The sequence below is a fragment of the Myiozetetes cayanensis genome, unplaced genomic scaffold (genome assembly GCF_022539395.1).
Source record: "Myiozetetes cayanensis isolate MyiCay16 unplaced genomic scaffold, myiCay2020 scf3, whole genome shotgun sequence".
NCBI lineage: Eukaryota > Metazoa > Chordata > Aves > Passeriformes > Tyrannidae > Myiozetetes > Myiozetetes cayanensis.
This window is the reverse complement of record NW_026087521.1, coordinates 40,251,684-40,278,476: the sequence shown is the minus strand read 5'-3', so window position 1 is coordinate 40,278,476 and position 26,793 is coordinate 40,251,684. Positions and strand designations below refer to the sequence as shown.

The window sequence follows — 26,793 nt, the reverse complement described above, 5'->3', positions numbered from 1 at the left end:
ATTCCAGAAAAAATACTGTTACTCATTTTCATTAGTAATTTACTCTTTGAATACTTTTTGTAACTGTGGAACAGGAAAAATCTTAGTTTATATAAAAATTGCAAATCAATTGCAGTATAAAATAAATTAGTAGAATGAAAATTATTAAAACAATATCATTAGGAAGAAAAAACATTTTTGAAGGGAGAATAGACAGGTTAGAGAAGATATCTATTCATAGTGAGCTGTGTTAAATTGTAGTGCTTGAACACGTTATCTCAAATTTGTATCTTCTTTTGTTTTTCCGTCTTAGGCTCTCATCCTATTTTTATGGTCATGATGAGGCACATAATGTAAGATGTTCACTTAAAAAGGAAAAGCTGCTCTGCTGAGGATGATACATGGGCAATGATTATCATCTCTTATGTTCTTTCATGATTTCTCTCATCTTTAATGTACTGTGATCCTTTGCAGTAATATACATGAATTGGATTTTACATTTGTTAGTATGAAACACCTCATATTTTGCCAAGTGCAGTGATACTTAATGTTATATACATGTATATAACTTATATACTTAATGTTTTACTGTGTATAACATTACAATATAATCAACTTAAAGGATGTAAATAAAAAAAGTGATAACTAAGTGATATGAAACATGGTGAAAAACAAGCTGACTGTTTTCATTATTTTTTGCTACCATCTGGAATCGCATTATTTCTGAGGTTTTGGTCTTGATTCATCAAGAGTTAATGTAAGATTTGACTGGAATTTTATTAAAAATGTTCATAAAGGCAGTCACTGATATGATTCTACATTAAAAAACTGTCTTCAATTCCAAGGACCCTCTACACTTTTTCATTAATTATGTCAGAAAATTGAAATTTAGTCCTTCCTGGCATCAAAACTTAATGGCAGAGGACACAGGTTGTGCTTTAAATATAGCTTAGTACCTGTGCTTTTGGAAGTTGAAACACAAGAGTCATGGAAAAAAGTATGTATCTTTTCAAATCAGCTAAGACATAACTTTCAGAGACAGATCTCCCTTCAAATTTTTGTTGTTTTGTTTCATTACACGTTTTCTCAACATTGCCATTCTCTCCTCCTTCAACTCTCCCATTATGCCTGATGTCCAGAAGACTTCCCTATATATACAAGCATTATGTTTTCATTCAGTTTCTTTTTTCAGTTCACTCAGTCAGTAACTGTCACCAACACATAGCGTAAAAATAGATAAAACCAGTGATTATATCAGGATCCTTTGAATCACCTGATAATCTTCTGTGTATAGTCTTGATTTACTGATGGTCTGGTTGAGGAGTTGAATTGTTTCAAGAAAAACAGAATCGTACTCCAAATATTCCATCCTAGCTTTGTTGAACCATGCATAAAGTGAGTCAGGTATAGAACTATTTAATCATTCAGTCTTGAGAGTGTGAGAATTAATTTCTCACACCTGTGATGACCAGAATATTTTAGAGCACTGCTGCACAGGAGTCCTAGCCATGGTGAACCATTGCTTGTCCAAATGTGCAAATGAAAGGGAAATTTTGCTCTTGCACAGGCAAACAAATTATGTCTTTTGGACTTAGTAACATTGTGGTTACATTGGATAATTTTTGATTATGGACTGCATACTTGATAAGTTGTATAAAATATATTCTAAATTAGAACTATATTCATAAACTCAAATATTGAATCAGCAATTTTAATTTTAATTTTATTGACCTTTTATAACATAGAGAGACTTAGTGTTGGATAAACGAATTCTGAAATTTTCCATTTAAAAGAAAAGTGGTTGCCAAAGTTTGAAGTTGATTAGTCGATGTTGACTCTGTCTTTTTTCAAAGTATTGCAATACTTGATAAAATGTCTCAGTATATGCAACAAAGCAAGGGTACTTTGTAAAGTCTCATGCTTGAAAGGGAAGCCATCATTCAGAGTAAACCTGTTTGGACATGTATGTTAGTATTGCTGATATTTAGTTTTTACTTTTAACAGAAAATACTTTGTTCTGCAGTCTACTTGTCATCAACGGTTACACAAATCCTCACGTTCAAGGTTAAAATAGGGCTCAGATGTTCATACTGCCTTGGTACTGGCACTTGTTCTTGTAAGACAGGCTTCACTCTGCAAGTGTAGGTATTTGCATATACAAGATATGAAGCAACAAAGAACAATGATGGAAATATTGATAATCAGGTCTTCATTACAGAGACAGGATGAAAACCAGGCTTTACTTATCAATAAGTTTGTCTAGTTTTACAAGTTTTCAGTTCTAAAAGGATTTTCTGTTTGTACTGGAAGACTTAAAAGGAGCACAAACTTCCTTGTGCTGTGATTCATTTTCCTTAATTCTCCCACTTTGCTTTTCTCCCAGCTATACCACCTGGGAATGATCAGTTTTTGGAAATTTAGTATATGAATTTTATACATTTTTTAAAGTATATTAAATCGTCAGATTTTGGTTTTGTGTTGCTTTGTTGATGGAATATGAAGCTTCTGGTGTAGAACTTCATTAAATTAGCTAAAAGGAATTCTAAGTTAATTTGGATATGAAGAACAATTATACTTCATTTGTGACTTTATGAAAATATTTTTTGCAATTTGATATGCAATTTGAATATTTTTTGTCTTAACTGTGGTAAAAGTTTATCATCTTTTTCAGGCATTAATAGTTGGAGACCAGAACTCTCTAAACATTAAGAGTTTTCATTTTAAAGCAAATTTGGGATATTTTAAGCCAGATGAGTAATGTATCATATGATACTCCCTCTATATTGATGTCTAGAACAGCAGATAATAAAGAAACATCAATTCAAGTACAGTGTTGTCAATTTTGGAAGCTTAGTAGGGTTTCTGTGAGTCTGAGAAGTAGAAGTGGTAGGGTCTAGAGATTTAATATGAAATCTCTCTAGTGTTCAGAAAATCACACACTCACATTGCTCCTGGAGGAAGATATGTTTCTTTAACATGGCTTTTCCTGACAGAGACAGAAATGAGAACAATATGTGATATAAAGTCCATGTTTCTGGATAATTACCTAATGGAATAAGAGCTGGTGATTTAAATCTTAACTCAAAACATCTGCTTTCTATGGCACTTCATACTCTGAAGAGAAACTACATCTCACAAGCACTAGCACATTAGAAAGCTAAGTGTGTTGGTCATTTTAAAAAAATCCATCTTGTATCTGAAGTCAGAGATATAAGTTTTTGTATTAGTGTCCCTGAATTTTCAAAATACTTCACATAATGATCTGAAATATACACTTTATATGCCTTCTTTTTTTGTTGTGTAACCTACTGAGTTCTTTAATATATCTCTACATATCTCTACATATCTCAATATACATCACTGGGTTTGTACCTACTATAAAAAATTGTAGGCTATACATAAAAAAAACCCCACTTAAAAATTAAACAAATGATCACACTTTTGGAGAATGGTGTCTAATTAAAATGTAAAGTCAACATAATGCATATGATACCAGTTCAGAGCTTAATAACTCATACGTTTGAAAGTAATTGGAACAAAAGGCATCTCAGGAGCATTGCCACATCCCACACTTTTAAACATGTAGAATTTTTTTCTTTTCATATAGATTTTTTGTTGTTGTTGTTGCTCCACTATAACTCCTTTACTTCATGGAATAATTAAATAATTTGTTGGAAGATTCATGGGAGCATGTGTTTGAATGGGGTTACAGCCTCTGTGAGCCCTTCTACTGCTGAGCTATAGTCATGGTCTTTAGGCCTATTTCTCTATTTGTCCTGTTGGGTTTGTTCAGTTACCTTTATTTTGTTCCATCTTCTGTCTGCTTTCAGTCTGTGTTGTTTGATAGCCTGCTTAGTGGTTGTTGCATTCAATTAGACATGGGAGACCTGGTTTCAGCTGCTTGTTCCGAGGAGATTGCTGAATCCCAGATTTGGGGCTGCTGGCTTTTCTGAAATGTGACTCTTTCTGTAACTGTGAACATGCATTCTGCCATGCATCAGTTCATGCTTTACTGAATTTACCTGTACTCTAACTGATTCCTGACAGGAGGCTGGTTTCACATTTTTCAGAAAAACACTTCTTAAACAAATATTTTCAATCTGTTTTGGGTGTCACTTCACAATGACATTCTGATTCCATGAAAATCCTGCAAGAACATGGTGGTGGTCTGTTTTGCAGTGAGATAAAAGAAAACTTACAGTCATTACTGGGAGCATTTTCTCATAACGTAAAGGTTAGTGGAGAGATAGAACAACAGATACAAAAATGCCATGCCTTCTGTGCAGGTCTATACTGTTTAGCTAGGGAAATGTGTTTATTGGAACTTAAATGGGGGTGGGGGGATTTTTTTTTTTTTTTTTTTTTGGTGGTGGCTTGCACTTTCTTTAAGTGCAAATTCCTCTACTTAGGCAGGAAAGCCAAAACAGATAAAAGATGAGGAGTAGTATTTTAAAAAGCATTTTTCAAATAATAGGCATCTAAGTCTTGGAGAACAGTTATCCCAGAAAGAGCTCTCAGTGGAAGGCCACAGCTAAAAGAAAATGTGCCATCCTAGACAAACAAGTAAGGAACTAGAAAGTCTAAATACAGCAATAGTGTTGTGATCATGAAAGGCATTATTGAGACTGTGACTAGAGCAGTTAGGTTGAACTATGAATGAACTAGTACATGGGAGTGAACTTAGCACATGCCAGTATGGGAAAATGAACTGAGGTTCCTATATCCTGGTAGAAACGAGGATTAAAAATTGTGAAAGTTGAAGCAAGAGAACTTCAAGCTAATAAGTACAGGTACAGTTATTTGGTAATGAAAGTGCTTGTCTATTGAAGGAATTTATATGGGATTCTGCACATGAATTCTTCAAATTATATGTCTGTTGAGGAAATTCCAAGGTAAATTTCCATAATCTTTCAGGGCAAACCATCTTAAGTGTTCATAAAAGAAACTGTATTTGTTGCACTTCAGAGAACTAGTATGTGTTTGGTAGGCACTGTAAAGAAGAAAGTAACAGCTCGTAGTAAAAGGAGCTGTTGGATTATCTAATGTTGGATTATCAACAAACTGGTACCATTCATTTGACCAGTTGAGGGGCTTCTTTGTGAGTACAAGCATCTAGATTTTCTGGAAAAGAACTCAAAAGAGGGGAGAATAAGCTGTAATCTGAACTCTAGGTCTTAAGAAAATGTTCCAGGCAGTAGGATTTGCTTTGATTCTGTAAATTTTATAAAAGTCATATCATGGTAATTATAAGAAATTGTTAGATATGACTAGGCTTAGGAGGATTTTTCTCTTTGGCTTACAAAATATGATTATTGCAGTATGCACCACTCTGACATACACATTTAAACAGACAGACATCTCTGCATCTTTCCCAACTCCTTTCATAGTAATTTTACTTTAGAAGCTGTATTATCTTCATTTGCTAAAAGCATTAAGATAAAACAGAATGAAAAACAGAGGCAGCCTGGCAACTCACCAGGCTTTTAGAATTTTGACAAGTTTCCTTTTGAAAGTATCATTTATTAAGTAGTTTCTCTGTCTCTCTTTTAAACATTATGAATAAAATACAAAGTGCTTGACAGAACATGTAAAGTTAGTTTTGCAACCACTTTACAATTTAACCCTTTACTGAAACCCTAGTTTTCAATTTTTGTAAATAGAACACATATTCAAGTTCTTGGAATATTATGTTCCTTAATGTCTTTGTGTAGTTCAAATGATCTGTGTGTGAAGAAAAGATGCAATAAATACATTTTGGATGTTCAATACAGGTGTTCACAACTATTATCAGCCTTAAAAAAAAAAACTTTAAAAACACCTTATGTGTAACTAATGAATTAAGGTGTAGGCCTGTAACTTTGGTAAGCACAGTAAGTCTCAGAATAAAATTCCATTGTTATACTTAGTAATGTTAGATAAACCTTTCCTAAAGAGAGATTCAGACCGAAGATGAGAAAAAAAGAACTGTAAAGGAATGAGAAAAGAGAAGCTTATAATGTGTATTATATTTAAACTGAGTATAGCTCTGTAAATGGCCTCACAAATATTTATTTTTCTCTATTTGTAGCCAGAAGTAGCACCAAAAAATTAAAAAATATAAACTCCACTAATTTGGAGAGAAATACACAGTTCCTTTTTTTTTTAGTCAAGGCAGTCAAAACAAAAGAAAGACACCTTTGGGTTATTTAAAGCAAATTTGTATGTGTTAACATAGCTGTCAGGAACTGAAATGATAAAATTATCATTGTTAACAAATACAGCTATAAACTGAAAACAAGGCATGCTTCAGGTTAGTCAGAAGAGGTCCTCTGTTTTACACTGTGCATGCTTGCTCAAAATGAAACTGTATGTTATTGGTTAACTGGGATGCTTAGCATAATCACTTTGCAAGGCTGTGGTGGAGGGAGGTGATTATCACTGAGAACAGATGGGCAGGTCCAAAGCATTGCCAGATTCTGCACAAGCTCCATGTACTGTAGGTTCTAGCTCTCTTTTCTTTGGCATTTCTAATTTTTATTCATTGTGCATATTACAACGGGCTAGCTGAGCTAGAGGTCAGGGAGCAGTGACCTCACAGTTTAGCTCGCAGATGTGGGAGTGAGGAATTCAAAGCGCTGTCACTGTACAACTGAATGGATGGGGTAGACTGAATTCTGTCCGATTGCCTCCCTAAATGTATAAAAGGATCTGTCTCCGAGCTTAGCACTCTACTCTGCATCTGTAGCTCTCTGTGGATTGTACTGTGTGTGACCAGAAATGATATTCTCGGATATGAACACTGTCTCTGCCTCTCCTAAAGTGCATCCTCCTAATGGGACCCGGTTTTATACTTTTCAGGTAAGTGAACTTTAATAAAACTGAAAGGACTTTAAACAATAGGTAAACTTTAAGTAAGAGTAGTTAATATATTAAGAAGCTTATGTGTTCATTAATTTTTTATAGATAGGAGAAAATATGTAAGAAATCAATATCATTACAGCAAGTTTGCTGCCTTAAAAAAAATCAGCATGTTATTGCTCCTATACTAACACAAAATTACATTAATTATGATTTTGCTATTGATTGTCTTTCCCAATAATACCATCATCTTACAATTCATTAGATTTATAGTTCCTCACCTGGACCCACAGTGTCTTTCTGTTTAGTTCAGATAAGCACTCTGTTGGCATTATCAGAAATTCCAAACTCATATTATACAAAACACATTTTTAAAACTTTGTATGTTGTACCTCTCTGGATATTTTAATACTAATCCTGAATGTAGTTTCATGCTAGCTGATGCTTAATTTGATTCATGTGAATACTAATCATACATGTGCAATTGGTAGAACAGCACTGTATTGTTAGGATTATGAAGGTTCTCAGTTTTAAGCCAAGTTTTGCCTCATTCAGGGAAATAAGCTTGTGTGCTTAGCTAAAGGTAAGAATGTATTATGTGTTCTGTATCTAAATTGCAAACTAGTCTAATTACAAACATCTTTCAGTAGCATTTAATTATAAGCAATCTTCAGTGCCTTGGCTCTGAAAAACTCTGTAATCTTACATTAAGATTTAAAAATAATAAAAAACCTTCACACATAGCCCTGCCCCAGATGGTCCTTACAGCACTCCGACCCTGCAGGGCAATTCAAACACTCCACTACTTAAAATGGCAACAGCTTTTTCAGCTCAGCCTCTGATATAGTTAGGATTTAAATAACCTTTCTGTTCCTAATTGTTTAACAGTTTTGTCTTTTTCATTACTTTATGCTGTTGCAGAGTGATGTCTTTAATATGTAATAAACCCTGTGTATACTACTAGAGCAAGCAATCTGAAGCAATTAAAAATTGATCACAAAATGCATGGCAAACTTATTTCACAAAATCCAGGTACCCTATTCTTTAGGTCCAGTGGCTGCATTTCATTCTCGCCTTCTTTCAGATCCATTGTTTTTGAATGTACTGTCTTGCCGTTCTCACAGTGATGTCAAATGATAGTTGAGGGCTGTACAGAAAGAGTAGCATCCTCCCAACAGTGACGATCTGCTGATCCTGGCAGTGATTCAGAGACATGATTGCCCCAGGCCTGTTCCTCTACAGCATGACTACTTTTTTCACACACTGAATCTAAATATTCTGTACAGCATCCTGTAGCTATGCTCTTAAACACAGTTCCTGATGTCAGGTAATTTTTCTGAATGTGTCCAGTTGAAAAAGTCACAAAAATTAGGATGCTTGGTCGTGATACCAAATTGAATATTTTATTCTGTGGTAACTTATGAAAACAAATGCTAATAGTAAAGTATATGTATTTTTTACAGTATGGATTACTGCTACTGACAATCTCTGTGATGACAGTAGACATTATCCTACATACACAAAATTCTCTTTTAAAAATAATTTCTTCTGCTAATTTTTGAGCTGAGGGGTCACTAAATAAAAAAAAAGCAGAACTCAATTTCCGGTTGCATCCTGGATACTTTCATGAATAATGTAGATTTAAATGACCTTGGAATATAAAGCTGCTAATTCCAGACTGTATGTGTTTGTATTCTGGAACAGCTTGGTGTTATCAGCTCTAAAAAAATCCCTGAAAATTAAAAAAAAAAAAAAATCAACCAAAGAAAGCCTGTATTGTCCTGTGATGTCCTTTTTCAATTATTTTTTCTATTTATTTATTCACATATGTTCAATATAAAGAAATTTGAAGCAACTTTCCACTTCTTGCCTTGGCTCTGTTCTTTGCTTCCTAGGTTTTGACCACCATATTTGTGGTAGTTTCTCTTTCCCTCTTGATTTACTTCAATTTTTGCTTGCAAATGTAATAATTGCTGAGAAGGACTTCATACTACTCTTGTTAATTACTTTGATCTGTTTTAAAGTATTTTCACCTTTTTTCTTTCCTATCTATAGTATTGTTTCTATATGTTACGTTAAATCTCTTGGAGACTGAGAATCTCTTTCATTTAAATCATTTGCAAACTTATGGAACAGCATAATGGTTCTTAATTTGTAATATGTACGCTAGTATTTAACCTAAATGTGTGAAAATAATCTTAGCAAAAACAATTTCTAGCATTTTAAAAACTGAACAAATACAAAAGTTGTGAGATGATGGCCTGAATGCTGACTGATAGTGGGTAATGAGTGATTAAGCTACTGAATTAATTGTACATTGATGTAATGATTAAACAGTTGAATTAATTGTACATTGATGCAATTACACGTTAGTTCTTTCAACAACAGAAATAGTACTGAAAGAAGCACAAGGGATGTTAGCAAGTTGTAACTTTATTATCAGCGTGTTAATGATGTTCTCAAGAAATAAGACCAAGTTGGACTCCAATGGCCAAGGAATCAGACTGCCCATACAAGGGTGCATCTATCAGGATGCTTGGGCATGGGATAACCACAGTTATTTTTTGACAGACTAACCCTCTGAAGATTCTCGGTGCTCCAATGTCTGCCCTTAATTAAATCAATATCTGAAACTATATAGAAGCTATGATTCCTAGTACCTTCATTCTGCTCAGGAAATTTGTCCAGGAATTCTGCAAATGTTAAAAGTGTAATTTGGTTCAGTATGTTTCCTGAACCACCTGCTATAATTCAAAGAAGCTTAAGCTTTGATCCCTACACTATGCTTGATTAAAGTTATTTAAAAAAAAACAACTATATGAGAGGAGCTCATACAAAGAAGTTATATATTGTATGAAAGGAAGGAGTTGTAATGAACAAGGTTTAATTTTATAATAAACAGGGCAATACCAAAGTTTAGTGCTTTGTATTTCACTGTCTTCATGTTTCATCTCAATTCACTTGTGCCAACCTTGGCAGACTTCTACAGCTGTATAACAGAAAGCAGTGATTTTCTTTATTTTTGTATTCAAGATTGATAAAACTATAGTATTTCTGCTACTTGAGGTGGATAAATTGGTTTGCCAGCAGTCCCACAGTGAGCGTATACCTTTCATGAACACTGTAAACAGCAAAATCCAAGTAGTAACATTCCTTGTTCTCTGCTGGGTCATATATTTAGCTATATGTTTATTTGCATAAAATAGTGATACAGGTAGAAAAGTTTGGATTAGAAAGGAGATGTTTTTAACTTGGTTATGAAATGATAAGCATTAATTCACTGAAAATATTTTTATTCAGGCTGGTTTTTTTGGGACCTTGAGGGTTGTTCCTTTTTTTATGAAAGCATAGCACAAAGGAACTGAATTTTGAAATTTCAGATTTTGTTTTTGAAAATTGTCTAATGCTACTTTGGTCACTTAAAAGCAACTTCAGTTTATGTTGATGTTTATTATAGCCAGTAAATATTTTTTGGTTGTCTACAGTAATACATGATAATACTAACTTGCACAAAGGAACATTCAAAATATCATCATGTTGTACATGATGTTTACTTCAATAGAATTTGAACTGAAATACTTCTATGAACAGTTTTTTTAGCTCTTATAACATTCTGTTATTAAGCTAAGCAAAGATTTAAGCACAGATCTAAATGAGGACTAAAAGGAGTTGCCAATAGGTAGAACACAGGAGCCAGCCATGTGCAGTAAAGAGAGAAAAACATACTTGAATTGCCTTAGTATATGTAGAGTCTCATGGATCTGGCTGAGTTTTTATCTTTGACATCAGCAGTATGTAGTAACAGTTTCCATAAATGTTAAACACAAACTTTCAAAGCCTTGGGAGCACTACTAGTCCATTTTATAGTCAAATGAGATTTGTGGTTTATAATGTACCCTTAGAACAACTAGAGTGTACTCCTTTTTTACTAACAAGAAGTGAAGTAAGGGCTGGTCTTCCCTGAAACCTAAGAAGGTTAAAGCAATTTTTTAAAGTTATCTAATGACCAGAAGGTCTATGAAGAAAGTAATTTTATTTCTTCATAGACCTTCTGATCATTAGATTACTGTGAAGTATGGTAAAAGTGCATTGGTTTGAAACAGGGTTACTGGGAAACTGGGAAACATTTATGTACATAAAACATATCTATTGCCATGATTCTGATTCCTACTGGTTTTTATTTCTTAGCAACTAAATGTTACATTCCAATAATAGTGAATTAACAGAATGCAAGCAACAATGTTGCTTTGTGGTACACAATGTGCTTTGAGGCCCGTCAGAAAAACCCAATATTCTATATGAGTGTTAGGTGCACTCGTTAACTTTCCTATTAATTTCTATATTAATAGTTTAAATCATCTGTATACCTACCCAGAACTTGTTTTATACTATCTGTTTCAGTAATCCTATTTTCTTTCATCTATCTCATATGAAAAAGAAATAAAAAGCTTCTCCTATAAGAGAAAGTATCTGTTAGAATTTTTAATTGTACTTATTAGCATACATTTATCATTAGATTATGCTTTGGGCAGGTATGCCATGCTACTCTTGTTTACTAGGCCATAACTTTTCAACTATTTTGTTACTTCACATATTTCAGTGCAATATAATTTAAGAACAAAGAAAAGAGCTTTTCTTAGCAGAAATATCCAGTGCTGTGAAAAAATATATTTCTGGTGATGGAGATGGATTATTAGTCACCTTGTATCTGATGTGATCACTCATATCACCACAAAATTCTTGTAAAATTCGATGACTCTGTTCCTACTCTATGCAGACTTAATTTTACATGTAGAAAATATGCCACATATAACATGCAGAATAGAGCCAAAAATTTGTGTATACTTTCAGAGCTGTGTCACCTGGTCCATGGAAGAATTGTCGAATCTGATCTTACCTTGAACCCTTCAACTGGCTGAGCATGTAGGCAGCTCCTTCCAGCAGCCCTCTGCCAGGCATGGAATTTCTCCCTTAGTTTTGCCTAAATAAAGATTTTTCTCTTCTTACTTATCACATTGGTGCAGTACATCTTTTCCACAATCATGTAAAGTAGTAGAGGCATGTTCTTTGGGAAAGCTGTAAGTCCATATCCAGCTGGTAACTTGTATCATCAATGATGGTAAACATCACTGAAAAACCAGCTATAGCAGGAGTCCACTGAATAATTGGGTTTGTGTGCAACAAGCTGTGGTGAAGATTATGTGGGTTCACTTCAGAAGCTTTGAAAGCTGTGTTAGTGAATATAAATAACAATGGTGGCAGAAAGGGTGATAGTGAGCTAGGTTTTAAAGACTTCTGACATTTAACTGTGACAGAAAATAGTAATGCCGGACCAGTGCTTTACTGTATAAACAAACAAAAAAAATCCCTTTAAAAATCTGGGCAGCGTCAAAGGCAGGAGATAATAATAAAGTGATTTGCATTGCAGTTACCTTGGAAATGTTTATAGCTGTGTAAGTGGGTTTTATATAATTTTGGAATTTGGGAATTTTGAGTAGTAGTGTGAGAAATATGCTTACGGGCCCTTTTACTCAGAAATAAAAGACAAATGGCAATAAAGGTTGGTCTTAAATTGCAAGTGAGTGTTATTTATTATTATTTGCTATTATTATTCTGTGATATATATTTTTATTGCCCGTTTTATGCACTAAAACTGAGTTATTGGGAATTATTTAATGTGCCTTAGGTATCTAGAGAAATAATTGTGTTTGCACAAGGGTTAGGATTTTTTTAACATAATTATGTTGCGCCAGAGAATGGTGATTTGTGGCCATCAGAGCTCGTCAAAGACAATGTCCTAATCAACACCCACCTCACATGGGATATCTCTGAAAAGCTACTTGTTTTCTGGCTGACTTCTGAGTTTTAGCTGGAATTGGGCTGTAGGGCCGCCCTAGCACACACTCTCTTCCTGCTTAAAAATCAAGAGTGCTGCATGACCCCATATTTTCTGTAGTTTGTTTTTAGTAGCCGGTCAATAAAATGGTCTGATAGTTTTTATGAATATGTTGTTCTGCACGCAATGAACTGAGAAGGGTGACTCAACTGAATATTAACTGACTGTTTTGATCTATAGATACATTTGCATCCTTCCCTGAATGGAAACACAGGTTGCTTACTGAAGAAATGAGAAACCTTATGATTCTAGTATTAACCCAATTACCATGAATTTGGTGGTGGAAAACAGGAAAACTAATCCCTCTTGCCAAAACCTTAAGTTGAAACTAAATATATGCACATACACATGTTTTCAAAAAAAAAAAAAAAATTAAAAAAAATCACAAAAATAATTGAGCACAGAACTGTCTGTAGTTTTTTTTAGTTGTAGAGACTTTGTAAATTATATTTTTCAGTCCAAAAATACAATAATTAGAGTAAGCAAAGCATCCAGGATCTTTAAATACACACATACAACAAAATAGAAAGAGCTTAAAGTCTTTGTGCCTTAAGTAAATATTCATGTAGATTTTTCTTTTGCTTGTCATACAGAAATATTTTGTCCACATAATAGCATTATTTCATGTGTTGAAATTGAAGAGTAAGCAAGCAGAGAAGTCAATGCACCTTTCCTATGCAGAATTCCTGTCATGTAGAGTGTGGCCAATTCTACTTTGCAATGTAATGACGTAGTTAGAAAGTACCTTTCGTTTTTCTTCCAGAGGAACTGGGGCTAAACCAGAGCTGCTGTTTCTTTTGCAGCTGAGTGGATGTGACCAATAAAAACAGGGGGCTAGTAGGAGGAATAGCAATAGCAGTGCTTTCCTCCTATTCCAGAAATAGAATCATCGTATGGTTTCTGAATCATAGCTAAAACCATGTTTCTGGCTCTATTTCAGAAGTGCTTTCAGTGTTGGATAATTTTACTGTAATTTGCATAGAAAATAAAACTAGACAAAGAAATAATACTGGTATTTTCCAGACTAATAAGGATACTAAGGATTATTACACATTATTGTATGTTAATTTAATACTTGCTGGTCCATTCTCTTAGCTAAATACAAGCTGTATAGAGTTTCAGAATATAAGTTTTCCTTATAGGGAAAAACAGAACAATATAGGCATAGTCTGTTCTGAGAGCACAGACTGTGTCTCTGTAGATGAATGTCTTGAACATCCTGTATAAATTGTGATGATAATCTATTGGAAATGGCATCATTTTTCCCTTGATGAATATTACCAGTCTTACTATGCAGCAGTGCAGAAGCTTTCCCATCCGTTTCTGGGAGGAGAGTGTAAGTAACTTGCTGATTTCATTTTGTATTTCAAATATATTCTTAGTAGTTGCCTCATATCTGTATCATACTTCCTTCTTCTTCTTGATTTGCTACCCATTGGACCAGGTAAAGGACACTACCATCCTAGCACAGTATTACCTTTATTTTATATAAAGCATTTTGTCCTCAGGGTCTTTTTTACATGCTTTAGAAATTTACAAGGCAAGAGGAGCTGTTGCCTGCCCAATATTCATGCAGCATTTGCTCATAGTGTCTTCATTATCAACAGCATCAGCTAACGATGTTGCGAGGTGGGAGATCTGAAAATTTCTTCTTTGTCTTCATCTGTCTTAAAGCAATAAAAAAAAAAGTGAAGGAAGACAATGCAAAATACTTGACATATTGAACTGTCATATGATTGAAGGCAAGGAAGAAAGTGCATGATTTTAATGGTTTTAAATAAGTTGAGATGAGAATAAAGTTTTTGCTAAGGAACTTATGAGGAACTATGCCTATAGATATGTCTAGTTTGGGGAAAGAATTAAAGCATTAATCTAATTTTACCTTTATTCATAGGTTGTATTTTCAGTTGGAACGGAGGAGAGTTAATATACATCACAAGATTTTTAATACTAAATTTCTTAGTAATGATTTCAGTTAATAAATTGCATTTTATTTCAACTGTTCCTGTTTAGTTCAACATTCAGTTGGAAGCTATGCTTAGCTTAGCTTATGCTTACATACAGAGGACTTGGGGGCTAGGATTGTTCTGAAATGACAGCTGATATAGTTCAGGTGACATTGTGATTCACTCAGATATGCAAATGAGAAGATTATGGATTCAGTATTTCCATTGAAAGAATTAGAATACTGACTCATGGAAACTTAAGTGATCTGTTCATATTTTTTCACTAGAAGGAATTTTACAGTTCCAAAAGAGTGCTTGTTTGTATGAAATGTGTTATTCCTAGTGATAAACCTAACAAAGTGCTAATCAAATGGAAATTTTTTTTTTGTTAGGTATTCTGCATGCATGGTGGTGCCACAGTGTGAGGAATGATTTTGCCTACACCATCAGCTATAACAGTGTTGGTGCTGAGCAAAGCTCAGCAAAAGGTGGTGAGGAGATGCCAGTAGCACTGAAAATGCATTAAGGGTGTGGTTACATATAGAGATATGCTTGTGCTATCAGCCTAACCAGAGGGTAAGGGAAGGTACTTGAGCTGGATCCCTGTGTTTATGTTTCCATTAGTAAGTAATGTGGCAGGATAAAACTCAACATGTAGAGCAAAAGAGGAGGATCTAATATATCTGTGTCATCCACATTTAGAAGCCAGGTGGAATAAGTCTAGTTAGGTCTCATTGGCTGAACATTCACAAATGGATGGAAAGCATCAGATTCAATCTCCCAGGTCACCTTTCAGTTTCATTTCATCAAGGAGGTACCCAGTGCAGGCACTCTGAAATCATGATACAAACCAAAGTGAGTTGAGACAATGGGGAAATTTGCTTCAGATTGCCTGCCTGACAGAAAATAAAACACTAATGTAGACTTGATTACTGTAATGGCAGGATATGATGAACAGCATTTAAAAATAAAAGCCAAGTTCTGTCAGTCTCAAGTCCCATTATGGGAGAGTATGTTTCTCCGATGGAGTCCAGGAAGTTAAGTTGCCCCATGTTGAGCTAATCTTTGTCAATACTGTTAAATGGATAATTAGACTATTAAATGATAATTATTACTAAGTCTTATTAGTTATAACAAATAATTATTTGTCAATATAATTTGCTAATTTTATTGGTAAATCTTATAATAAATATTATAAAATTGACTCTCTAATGCCATACTGATTTCAGATTAATCTATTCAATGAGTACTATTTGTGGTGTGTTTTATTATTTTCTTGGGACTCTATTATTAAAATAAATATTATGTGGAGAAAATTATTATTAAGATCTTATATTTCTGAGCAAATAAAAGCTATTCATGTGCAGTTTCAATGAAACAAAGAAAAATAATTTTTTTACATTGCTATGGAAACTTCCTTTCTTTACCATACTATTATATTTGTAGTATATAGACAGAAAATTATTCCAGGTTATTAAATGAGTCTCTGTTTAGTGTACTTGGGAACCTGAATCCCAGATGGGCTCAGTGGATGGTTTTGATGTATCTCATAAGGTTTGAAAACATAATAAGACCTCTGTTGGCCTGAAGCCTTGGATGGCTTATCTAGCACTGTAATGAACAGTAAAGCATAAAGCTTTACTTATCTGCTAAACTGTGCTCAGCCAAAGAGTGAAACTGGTAACTTACACTAAACACATGTACACAGGCATTTAATTGCTTGAAGTAATATCAGCATCAACCTTTGTGTCTTGAAAAAAGCACATCAGCACATCTGATGACAGTAGTGCAAATGTTCATCTCCTTAGGCTGGCAACATAGTAGCTTGCTTGAGATGGTCTGGGAATTTTCAGATGGTCAGTTAAAGATACCAAAAGATTTTGAAGTTTGAATAAATAAAGAAGTTGATATTTGAACTGAATTCGAAGTTCTCCTTCAGCTTCCAGTTTAGTACCAGAAGAAACAAACCTGTTTTCTTTCAGCAGTTTTAACAGTCTCAGTCATGTTTCTTACATACCTAAAACCAACACTCTTACATACCTAAAACCAACACAGCTCACATACAAATCTAACCCCACACAAATGAAACAAAAAAATCCCCTGACAAAAAAAACTACTGTTGGAAGTTTCTCACAGTTCCCTACTTCCTTTCTTACTCTCCCAGGAACATCAGTGGGACAGCACTTCACAGACTGCATCTTAGTTCTCTGTTTTGAGCAGCCCAACTCCATTGCAGGTTTGAGGTTCAGGCCAAGTTTCATCCTCTTTCTCACCTTTGATTTGTGAGGAGATTCATAACAGGTCTCTGAAACGAACTCTACTTCCATTAAACATGATTTTTTTTATTATTCAAAGGCAATTTATAGGAGGAAGCTTTGTCTTCTGGAAGCATTAAAGTATCAATAATGTATTCATATAAAATTTAATCTCTAATTAATCTCTAATTGTTTGTAAAACAGTGGTGCAAAGACCATTCAATCTTTTTCAGCAAGTGAAGGATTTCATTAGATTATCTAGTTTGAAATGCCCTTCCTTCTTCATATAGGCATCTTCTACTTAAATGCAATATTCATCTGTAAAAATTTTTACATGTGATTACTAGAAGTGGATAATAAAGGAAAAATATATATTCCCCCCTGTAATTTATATTTTGCTGCAATTTACATCAACTCTTTGCTTTCCTGTATAAACAGAGAAAACTGATGTGCATTAAAGTTTCTAGCACCAGCTCCTGGTCCTGTTTGAGTTTGATGTTTATTGGTACATACTGAGAACTTTTCTAAATTTGTGAGTATGGGCATCTTTAATTTTAAAACTAGGTTAAGGAAATGTGGTGGCATAACCCTGAAAATAGGCAGTATTGGATCTCGTGGTTAGGTTATTCTTTAGGCTGTTCTTATCTCTCACCTAAAATTAATGTGACTTTATCTCTTCAAACAACTTTCTAGGGAAAGAACTATTTGAACTCTTCTAGTCAATCAGAATTACTAAATGAAATAATCATGACTCCAATGTGTCTGTGACTCAGTCTCTAGCGTAAAAGCGATGGCATTTACTAGAGTAATAGTATGCCTAGTTTATTTTAAGCATTTGAGGAGAAAAGGAGAGTCACAAGTTCAAAGAAGATGCTTATGAGAAAATCCATTTTCACATTTATCATTTTTAAAATAAAATTTAAAAATAAAATTTTACCATTTCTGTAGTAAATAATTTGGTTTACTAACTTGATAAAGATCCTAACTCTGCCAATCAAAAAAAGAATATAAATCTCCTCTCTTTGTATGAAAGACCACTGATTACTAAGTAGCTATGCCTAATCCACTGCTATAAATATCCATGTACCTTGTATATTTGCTATCTATCCAGTTTATGCTAAAAATCATATCTCAAATTAAGTGAAATCACTGAAATTGTTATTTCATCAACTGTCAGGCACTTTTTTAGAGAAGTGGCTCTTGCAGGTGTACCTATAGCTCCCTTTGTATGGTCACTAACCTTAGTAGCACAGTGAAACATTGCTGCTCTCAAATATTTCCTGCCTTGTATATGCAAGACTTGTCTGAGATTTTAATTGATTGGGCTTTTATTTTCCTGAAGTACCATAACGATGTTGTGAAACATCAACAGAAGTGTTTCAGAGCAGTTTCTAGGTGAATGGTAAATTAATCCATTTATGTCTTCAAGAGCATTGACTTTTTTAAAGTAATACATATTTTGTATCTTAAGGTAAACCATATGAAACAGGTCAGTACTTCCAGTATGTTTGTGAATTGATACTATAAAGATTCTCTTTTCCTGAAATTTATTTTGACATGTCTTGATGAAGTATTTCCCTCCAAAATTTGAGAAATACACTTGAAAAATCTTTCACACAGTAGCTATACAGTCACTTTTTCACTGGATTGTTTTGCACCCAGTAATTATATATAAGCCAAATTTATAGACATGAGTTTGATAATGTGTGCATATACATATATTTGACTATGAAAAAATAGCACTTTGGAATCTCTCATAAATGGCAGGACATCATAAATCTTTGGTGCACTGAAAGAATTTTTAAGAGGAGGGTTTTTTTTCTAATTTTCAGGGATTTCAGCAGCCAGAGTTTAAGAATATCTCTGAGAAAGCATGCAGCTGTCATTAGCTGTCACAGGCCACTTAAATATGGTGTTAAGTATTATTTAATTACACTATTTATAAAATGTTTTGTGGTTTTCCTGACAAATTTGATGGTGTGGCAATCTACTTTTGCTTTGCATACATATACAGTCAACTAAAGGCTGATTATTGTGTGGTGTCTGAGTAATATAAAACCCTAATGAATTTCTGAAGTCCTGGTGGAACTACAGCTGAAGCATCTGATATGTCCAGGAAGGAATCCACCTTTGTGTACTGGACTCCATCACACCCCTAATCCTGTGGGTAGGAATATGATATATGTGAAATGCTTGCATATTTCAGGACCTGTTTTCCATGCTGTGTGACTAGTTGGGAACCCTGTATATAGAACTTTTTTATTCCTCAGTTTTTTTACTGCTTTTAGAATATCAATTGGTAAGGCTGTATAGAAAACCAGTGAACAGAGAGAGAACTTACCTTCCATTTCTCCAGAAAAGAATGGACTGTCCAGACAGTTGTTTCTCATCATTCCCATTTGTTATCTACATGAAGCAAACTTCACCTAAAGACTTTGACCTCTTGGAGACTTCTGACCTTAAGGAAGCTGGGGAAAATCAGAATATACTAGTGCAATATTAGCGTGTTTCCTCTCTGTGATTCATTCAAATAATGCCAGATTTCAGAAAACTGCTTTTGAATACCTGATCTCGGTTTCAGGGAAAAAGAACTAATAGCTGATTACACATCAATGAAGAATGATTTCAGAGCTGTGAGGTGAAAAGCCTCACAAGCAAGGGCAGATGCACAGGGAGATATCGGCACAACTTTCATTTTGGCTCAGAGCTTTCACTAGAAAGGTAGGAAGGTAAGAAGGCAACAAAGACAATTGGGTTAAATATGCAATTAAGCACCTCAAGGACTTGAAAATCATATTTAGCCTGTCTTTTTTTTTTTCCCCCAAAGTAGCCTTAACAAGAGGATGAGGTATGTTGGCTAACACAGTTCCCTCCATAGATAATTCAAGACCAAGAACATTAGCTTTTGGCAAGTCAGCATTTGTGAAAGAATTTCTGGTAATTCCCTGTTCAGTGAACAAATATGTAACAAATCTCCTAGGTGTCTGCAATTGAGCAAGGGGCTGGAGTTAGGTCTTTTGAAGATCACCACTCTTGCGAGAGGAAGAATTAAGAGCCAGGAATTGTTTTTATTGAAGTGAGGATTTTACCAAGGCAGTGAGCATTCATTTTGATCTTGAGAAACTAAAGTGAGACGGAGTGGTGTGGTTGAAGAATATGCGGGAAGCTTTCCTATGGCAGCTGCAGCATCTGAGATCCAAATCACAAATTGGGTTGCATTTCTCTCACACACAAAAAAGGATATGGATATTTTCAAATTTAAGTCCCACTCATTTTGTGTACCAGCTGCTTTATCATCATTTAGTCTCCTGTTATTCCACTTACAGTTCTGATATAGTTGCAGTTCTTATATCATTGAACACGACAAAAATATATCATTCAGATAGCAGATGAATGTACAGTATGGTATGACTGGATCGTATAATCTACTAAAGGAATAATAAGAACATTTTCATTCCATATGTTCTGCATATCTGGGAAAACCAGGCATGTTAGCTCCGATTTTTCACATCACATTTGCATGAAACCAGTGTAAGAATGGAGAGTCAAACCCATTATTTTCTTCTACCTAATTTCTTCCAAATAACAATGTTATTACTTCCTGTCAGGGTTTAATTAACAGCTCTAAAGATCTTTTGTAACCTAAGGTTTGACATTCTTCAGAAAACTCAGCTGTGAACTTATCTGACCAGTAGAAAACTAGTAGGCTTGTTGGCATTGATATTTTATTTACAGTGCATATGTGTCTTTGTGCATGATATGTGAGAGTTAAAATAATTTCAATTATATGTACAATTTTTACAAATGGCTGAATACAAATAAGACCGATTTTTTGATAAGTGAAGGTAAAATTCTAATTTTTCTCATTTCAAAAAGAATTTGGATTAAAGATCAAGGGAAATACAGGTTCCCTCCATTTGTCAGTGTTTTGGGATTCCCTGAGTACTCATGTTTCTAACATAAAAGTCTCATCTTCACTTTCAGGGCAAGGTTCATCACACTCGATGTTCTATATCTATGCTGTGAAGGACTACTCAGACTTCTAAACCTACTTGAAATTCCACCAACCTCTTTCTTGTGTACTGTTAAAGGATATAAATGACTGTAAAAGTACCTGTTTCTAAGATTCCAGGGGCAGCTGAGGATGCATATGTTAGGGGGTTTTGTGCTGATTTTTGGTAAAATCAAACTTACCTGCAGTGTCCACTGATTTTAGAGTGAACATTTGTTTTGTTTTTAAACTTAGCTTATATTTTTACATATTTAAAATTTAAAGAGAAATAGATTATTCTTTAAGAAAATTTTGTGTATCAGGGTTTGATGAATGGTTGTATGATCCCTTCTTGACTAATGTTATTTTAGAGAGTATGATATAGGCATGATAAAATGACTTCACGATACTGAAATAAACACCATTTACCGAATTTTATATAAAATGGTGTATATATAACCAGGGTAAGACTGGGGGTTCCAGTGAAAAGGAGGTATAGTTTTGGCTTTCAGGTCAATCTTTTGTTAAAGAATACATCTAAAAATACTGTTTATTTATATTTGTAGTGGAATTGTTTTCAAATTTGAAGACTGTTTCTATGTTATGTTTACTTTTCTTACACTGCTGAAGGAAATTTCTGTCTGTTTAATATTCAAAATAGTTTTGATGTAATCCTATCTGTCAGGAATTAAGAGAGCAAAACAAAATTAATTATGTCTAACTTTACATATCAAGAGATCAATCTAGACTTAATAAATAATGGTATATTATGCTTTGTAAAATCCATCTGTTAAAATTGTCAGCCCTTTAACTGCACTATCATCCTTCTTTGGATAAAAACACAGGTGCTAAGGGGTCAATTTTAAGAAGTCAGAGATTTGATAGGAACATTTCAGTTTTTGTGTATCTTGTCTAATCTTGAAATCAGACATTAATATGAAACCCTTCTACTTGGTTAAAGGAGTACCCTCAGGTTTGAAACAACAAAAATTAGACTTCTTATTGCTGAAATTCACTGTCATTTTTCACTTTTTTAAAGTGAAGTGAAATATATCTGCAGATTTCAAATAACAATCTATTAAATAAACAATATATAAGGAGCGTTTAAATATGGAAAATGAACATTATCTCTCTTATTTAACTGTAATTGTAAAAATAATTGTAGATTTTCACCATGCAGTATGGCTGAAAGTAAAAATCTATCCCAATTTTCTCTGTTCCACCATGCTGTTTGATTCCATACTGAAATCCATCATAGGAGGATAATAGTAAATTCTACATTTAATAAAAATACAATAACTAATATTATACATCAGGCATAACAGACTGACAGGCAAGTAAACTCTTCCTTGAGTAGAACTGGAAAGACCAGATAACTGCAGCTTTTTTTTCACTATTTCAAGCCATCTGTGATGGTTATAGTACTGATCTGCAGCAGCTTACAAATGCTATGACCTGCATAGTAAAATAATCCAAGTATGGCTCTACTAGGTTCTTAAACTCTTAAATGATTCAGTTCTAGAGTAGTGTAGTTAGGCAGTTTGTAGCAAACAAATGCAATGGCTTTAGATAAGCAGCTGTCTGGAAAATATTTTACCAGGTCTAAGAAACAATGACTGTTCTCTAAAGAAACCTACTGTGTGTAACTACAGGATCTGAGGACTTCTACTGAATCAAGGAACAACAAATTAGTAAAGAAGTTATGGAGTTACAGTCTAGAAAGAGAAGAAGAACTGATCGGTGACTGTTGCAGAGTAAAAATAACTACACTAATGCAACATTTTCAAAGTCTGAAATGCTGGTCTAGATAAGAAAACACATTCTTTGTGGTTTTGGTTTGTTTAATTTTTTTTTTTTAATTAATGTTGAAACTTTTCTCAACATCTCAAATATTTCAAAGGTCCTGTTATTCAAATGAACTGCTTGGAGTAGAATTCTTTATGATCTGCTGCTTGACTATTTGATACAGAAGGTGCCACAGTCCGTTAGCCAAGGATGACTTCCAGAGGTACAGAAAATGCAACTCGGTGTCAAAGGGCTTCTGTGGAATTTATCTTTCTAAATATCAGTTGGCTCTGAATCTCCCTTGCTTTAAGATAAAGCTCTCTGAAACCTATGTAAGACAGAAGGAAGTGCAGGGGTTTTGAAGGTAAAAATAAAATCTTTGCCTTCAGCATGGAGTGGCAGCATTTGGCTCACTTCAAGGGCAAGATCTGTAGCTGTGCTACTCTTTAGTTCACTTCCCGTTTAGTTCACTTCACTGAGATATACTTTAGTTCATCTTACTCCCATAAAAAAATTAAACATCTTGACAGTGTTTAAAAAGGAAGAGCATCTGCCATGATATTAAATGTTTCATGCATTAAAGTTTTAGGTGAAAGATTTCCTCTAAACATGCCATTCAATAAAAGACAAATGCATCAGGTGTCATCATCTAGGTTTTTTTCCAAGCTAGCAGGGAAAGCATTTTCTCAATGTAATTTTGAAAACATTTAAATAAGGTATTTTGTAGAAGACAATAACACTGGAGAACAGGGACTCCAAAAAAAAAATAATAATTTGTTCTTGCGAAGCAGGTATTGCAGTAGAATGAATTTGTTTGTAGACCCACAATTCCATGAAGCAGTATTCATGGCAGCCTCTAGCAGAACATACGGAACTCCATGTGTCTTAACTCTCTAATTAAGCAAAACTTAAATCTTGTTTCGTATCATCTATTGTTTGTCTTTCTCGTTCTTTGTTCAGAGCAGTGCCAAGAAGTCATATAAGTCTCTTTATTTCCTCTCCTCTCTTCTTGCTTCTGCCTATCTTAAGAAAAGCTAAAATTTTGCATGTAATTTTGGTTTTTTCAAGAGATAGAAGGGTAAAATACTTTAAGAAATTTCAGCTTCTTTCCCAGCCTAAAAAAATTTGGCATTCCAGTGCATTATGGTGTAGAAAGAATATTTCCATTTTAAGTCCTGCTGAGGTAATAAAATGAGTTTTACCACCTGCAGTTTGAGGATACTCTGTTACAAGTATTCTGTCTCTCAAAGTAAGAATTAATGATAAAGGACTGGATGTCTTGTTCAGATTCTCAGTGTCTTCAGACTAAGGACCTCTAAAGCTTTGCCACTGTGTAAATGATATATTACACGAAAATGCTGCTCTGATAGGAAAACTCTTGGAAATACATAAGATAAATTATTTCCTTACAGCTTCTTCTGAATATTTGAAATATAAAATTTTATAGCTAATCATATCAATATATATTCCATGATTTAGTATCCTATGAATTATTCATTATTGAATTTTAATCAAATACATGTTAAAGTCTAAAGTATTTTTATGTTTTTTTATGAAAATAAATGTTCTATTCTGGTGTCATTATCTTTCTATTTTAAAATTACAAAGCCTTAAAGTTTAATTCGTGTCGGTCTTATAAATGCTGGAATTTGATGGCACTATTGTGTCTAAATTATAAAAAGTATGAGATGCCTCGGCAGACCTTGACCATAGCTACAAAGATCCACAAATATATCAGTCTGTTAATTAATTTCTATTATATATTTCCTTTAAAAAAATCTCTGTTGTCCTGATACTAATAGTTGTTGGAAATTAGCAATACTAAAGGTATGATATTAAAACCAAATAATGATTCTCTTACTTCCCCATAATCACGTAGAACCTCTGTTTCTAGCATTCTTACAACAATAAGCACATACTTAGTTGGAATTATTAGAATTTATTTGCCCTTGCCGTGGTGCATTTTTTTGAGTGTCAGACTAAATATCTGATTTGAAGAAACTGAATGTATTCCATATTTGAAGCCTTGCTATAAGTAGGATAGTATTGTATCTTGTATTAGATAGAAAAATAGAAGCATTTTTAAAAAAAAATCCTGTTCTTTAATCACTTTTTCATAATTTAGATCACAATACATTTTTACTTGTGTTTCTTTTGTTCCAAATTTTATTTTTTTCAGAAGAAAGTAATGTACAGATATATATTATATATCAAATGCAAACTTGTACCACTCTTTCCCATTTTCCCATACCATTTTCCTCCCCACTCTGGACTACTCCCTTTTGAGAAGCAGAAATCTGCTACAGACAAATTACTATACTTTTACGCTTCTTGCATGTGCATGGGCTAACCTGTCTGTTACCAGCAGGCTGGGAAGTAGAGAGAGTTCTACAGCTTCTCTGGCCTTCTTCTGCATTGTTCAGTTGTTTGAATAAGGAATTTGCAAAACATGGGAGAAATTTCAGAAAGATACGTAGTACAGTGTGTAATGTGAACCTCTGTATTAAATGTGCTGTGACTGAAATGCAAGACTTGCAGGAAGAAAGCTCTGTGGTGTAGGAAATAGAGATCCTATGTATACTAGACAAATTATAGATCTATGCACAGCATCCCACTGAACTCTGCCAGCAGTGATTTCCATTCACTCTACATTGTATTCTTAGACCTGAAGTATGTTTTGCAAGACAAGATAGCTGTGTTACCTTAGAAACATCCAACTGCCCATGGATAATCTGCGCAGCACTTTTCCCATTTTTCAGAGCTTTTAGCCACTCTCGATTTTTGATTCCACTTCAGCAGCCTGACTGCAAAATAGGAGTTTCTTATGCGAGAGCAGGTCTTGCTGTGTATCCAAAGCCTGAATGTTTCTCATTTATTCCTTCTTCCATCTCACTGATCACACACAGAAACGGCCATTATTGCAATAGTTTGGAAAAATAGCCTTTTCTGCTTCTTGAGGATGGCCTCAAAGTGAGGCATCATTTTGCTGGGACAAGGATCAGGCACCACTATTAATATTTCAGGTGAATATTTATTCTCAACTTACTGTTGAGATCTGGAGTTGTGTGTTTCGACTCTAATACAATAAAGAACACAAAACTTCTGGCAACTGCTGCTGATCTCAGTTGTAATATGCACACAGACTAAAATGAGGGACATCAGACAATACATTTTTCTATATTTTTGAGGAAGTGTCAAATGTATCTAAAGGGTTGAACTTCATGTTTTACTTAAACACATTGAATTCTGGAGTCAGTTAAATTGAACCACTGAGCTGTGATATTGAAAAATTGTTACAAACTTCTTATACAGACTCGGGCAATTTACTTGACCTTCTTTTTACTTCATTCTATGGAGGTAAAATGAGATTAAAATGGCCTTTTTCATATCCTTTGATCATCTAATGTGTTTAGATTGAAGATGTGAGGGGAAGGGAGTAGAGCTATTGACTACATGACTTTATTGTTTTAAATGTCACAATTTTCATTTAGAAGCAACTTGTGATTAGCCTCCTGAGACATTTTCACCCCATGTACCAGCACCAAAGATGCATTAAACAGAGCTGCTGCAAATAGATATCCATCAAGATAAGAAATAGAGAGAGGGAGTTACTGATGACAGGGCCAAACTGCTTCAGAAAGACCTGATGACCTCAAATTACTATCCTCAATAGTCTGGTTTGGTGACCTCTGCTTTTGGTGACTTCTGGGGCACTCTTTTAATGTGGAGTCAAGAGAACAATAGGTGAATGACTGTTGAGCAAGTATTGTTCTCCATAACAAATGAGGGCTTTACACTGTAAACTTGCAGTTCGAGAATGAAATGTGCTTTCACTCTCAAAAATCTACCAGGTCATTGGTATCCTGGGCTGCATTGGGAAGAGTATTGCCAGCAGGTCCCAGGGATGTGATCCTGCCCCTCTACTCAGCCCTAGTGAGGCTGCATTTGTATGATGTGTCCAGTTCTGGGCTCCTCAGTACAAGGGAGGAGCTCCTGGAGCAGGTTCAGTGGAGGGCAACAAAGACAATTAAGGGACTGAAGCATCTGTCTTACAGGGAAAGTCTGAGGAACCTGGGCCTGTTCAGCCTTGAGAAAATATGACTG

The 26,793-nt window shown here is 34.4% G+C and overlaps 1 protein-coding gene across 12 annotated transcripts in view; it reads left to right on the top strand.

The window, feature by feature from the left end:
* The window catches only part of PPFIA2 (PTPRF interacting protein alpha 2), a 333,097-nt gene that overhangs the window by 99,033 nt on the left and 207,271 nt on the right, over positions 1–26,793 (top strand). For 4 of the 12 annotated variants that reach the window (XM_050324736.1, XM_050324735.1, XM_050324734.1 and 1 more), the window contains exon 1: positions 6,427–6,816. The exons of the other annotated variants lie outside the window; for them this stretch is intronic. In XM_050324736.1, the coding sequence (XP_050180693.1) occupies positions 6,736–6,816 (81 nt within the window). In that variant the 5' untranslated portion in view covers positions 6,427–6,735. Of the gene's footprint in view, positions 1–6,426; positions 6,817–26,793 lie in introns of those variants that run through there. 12 annotated transcript variants of the gene reach the window in all.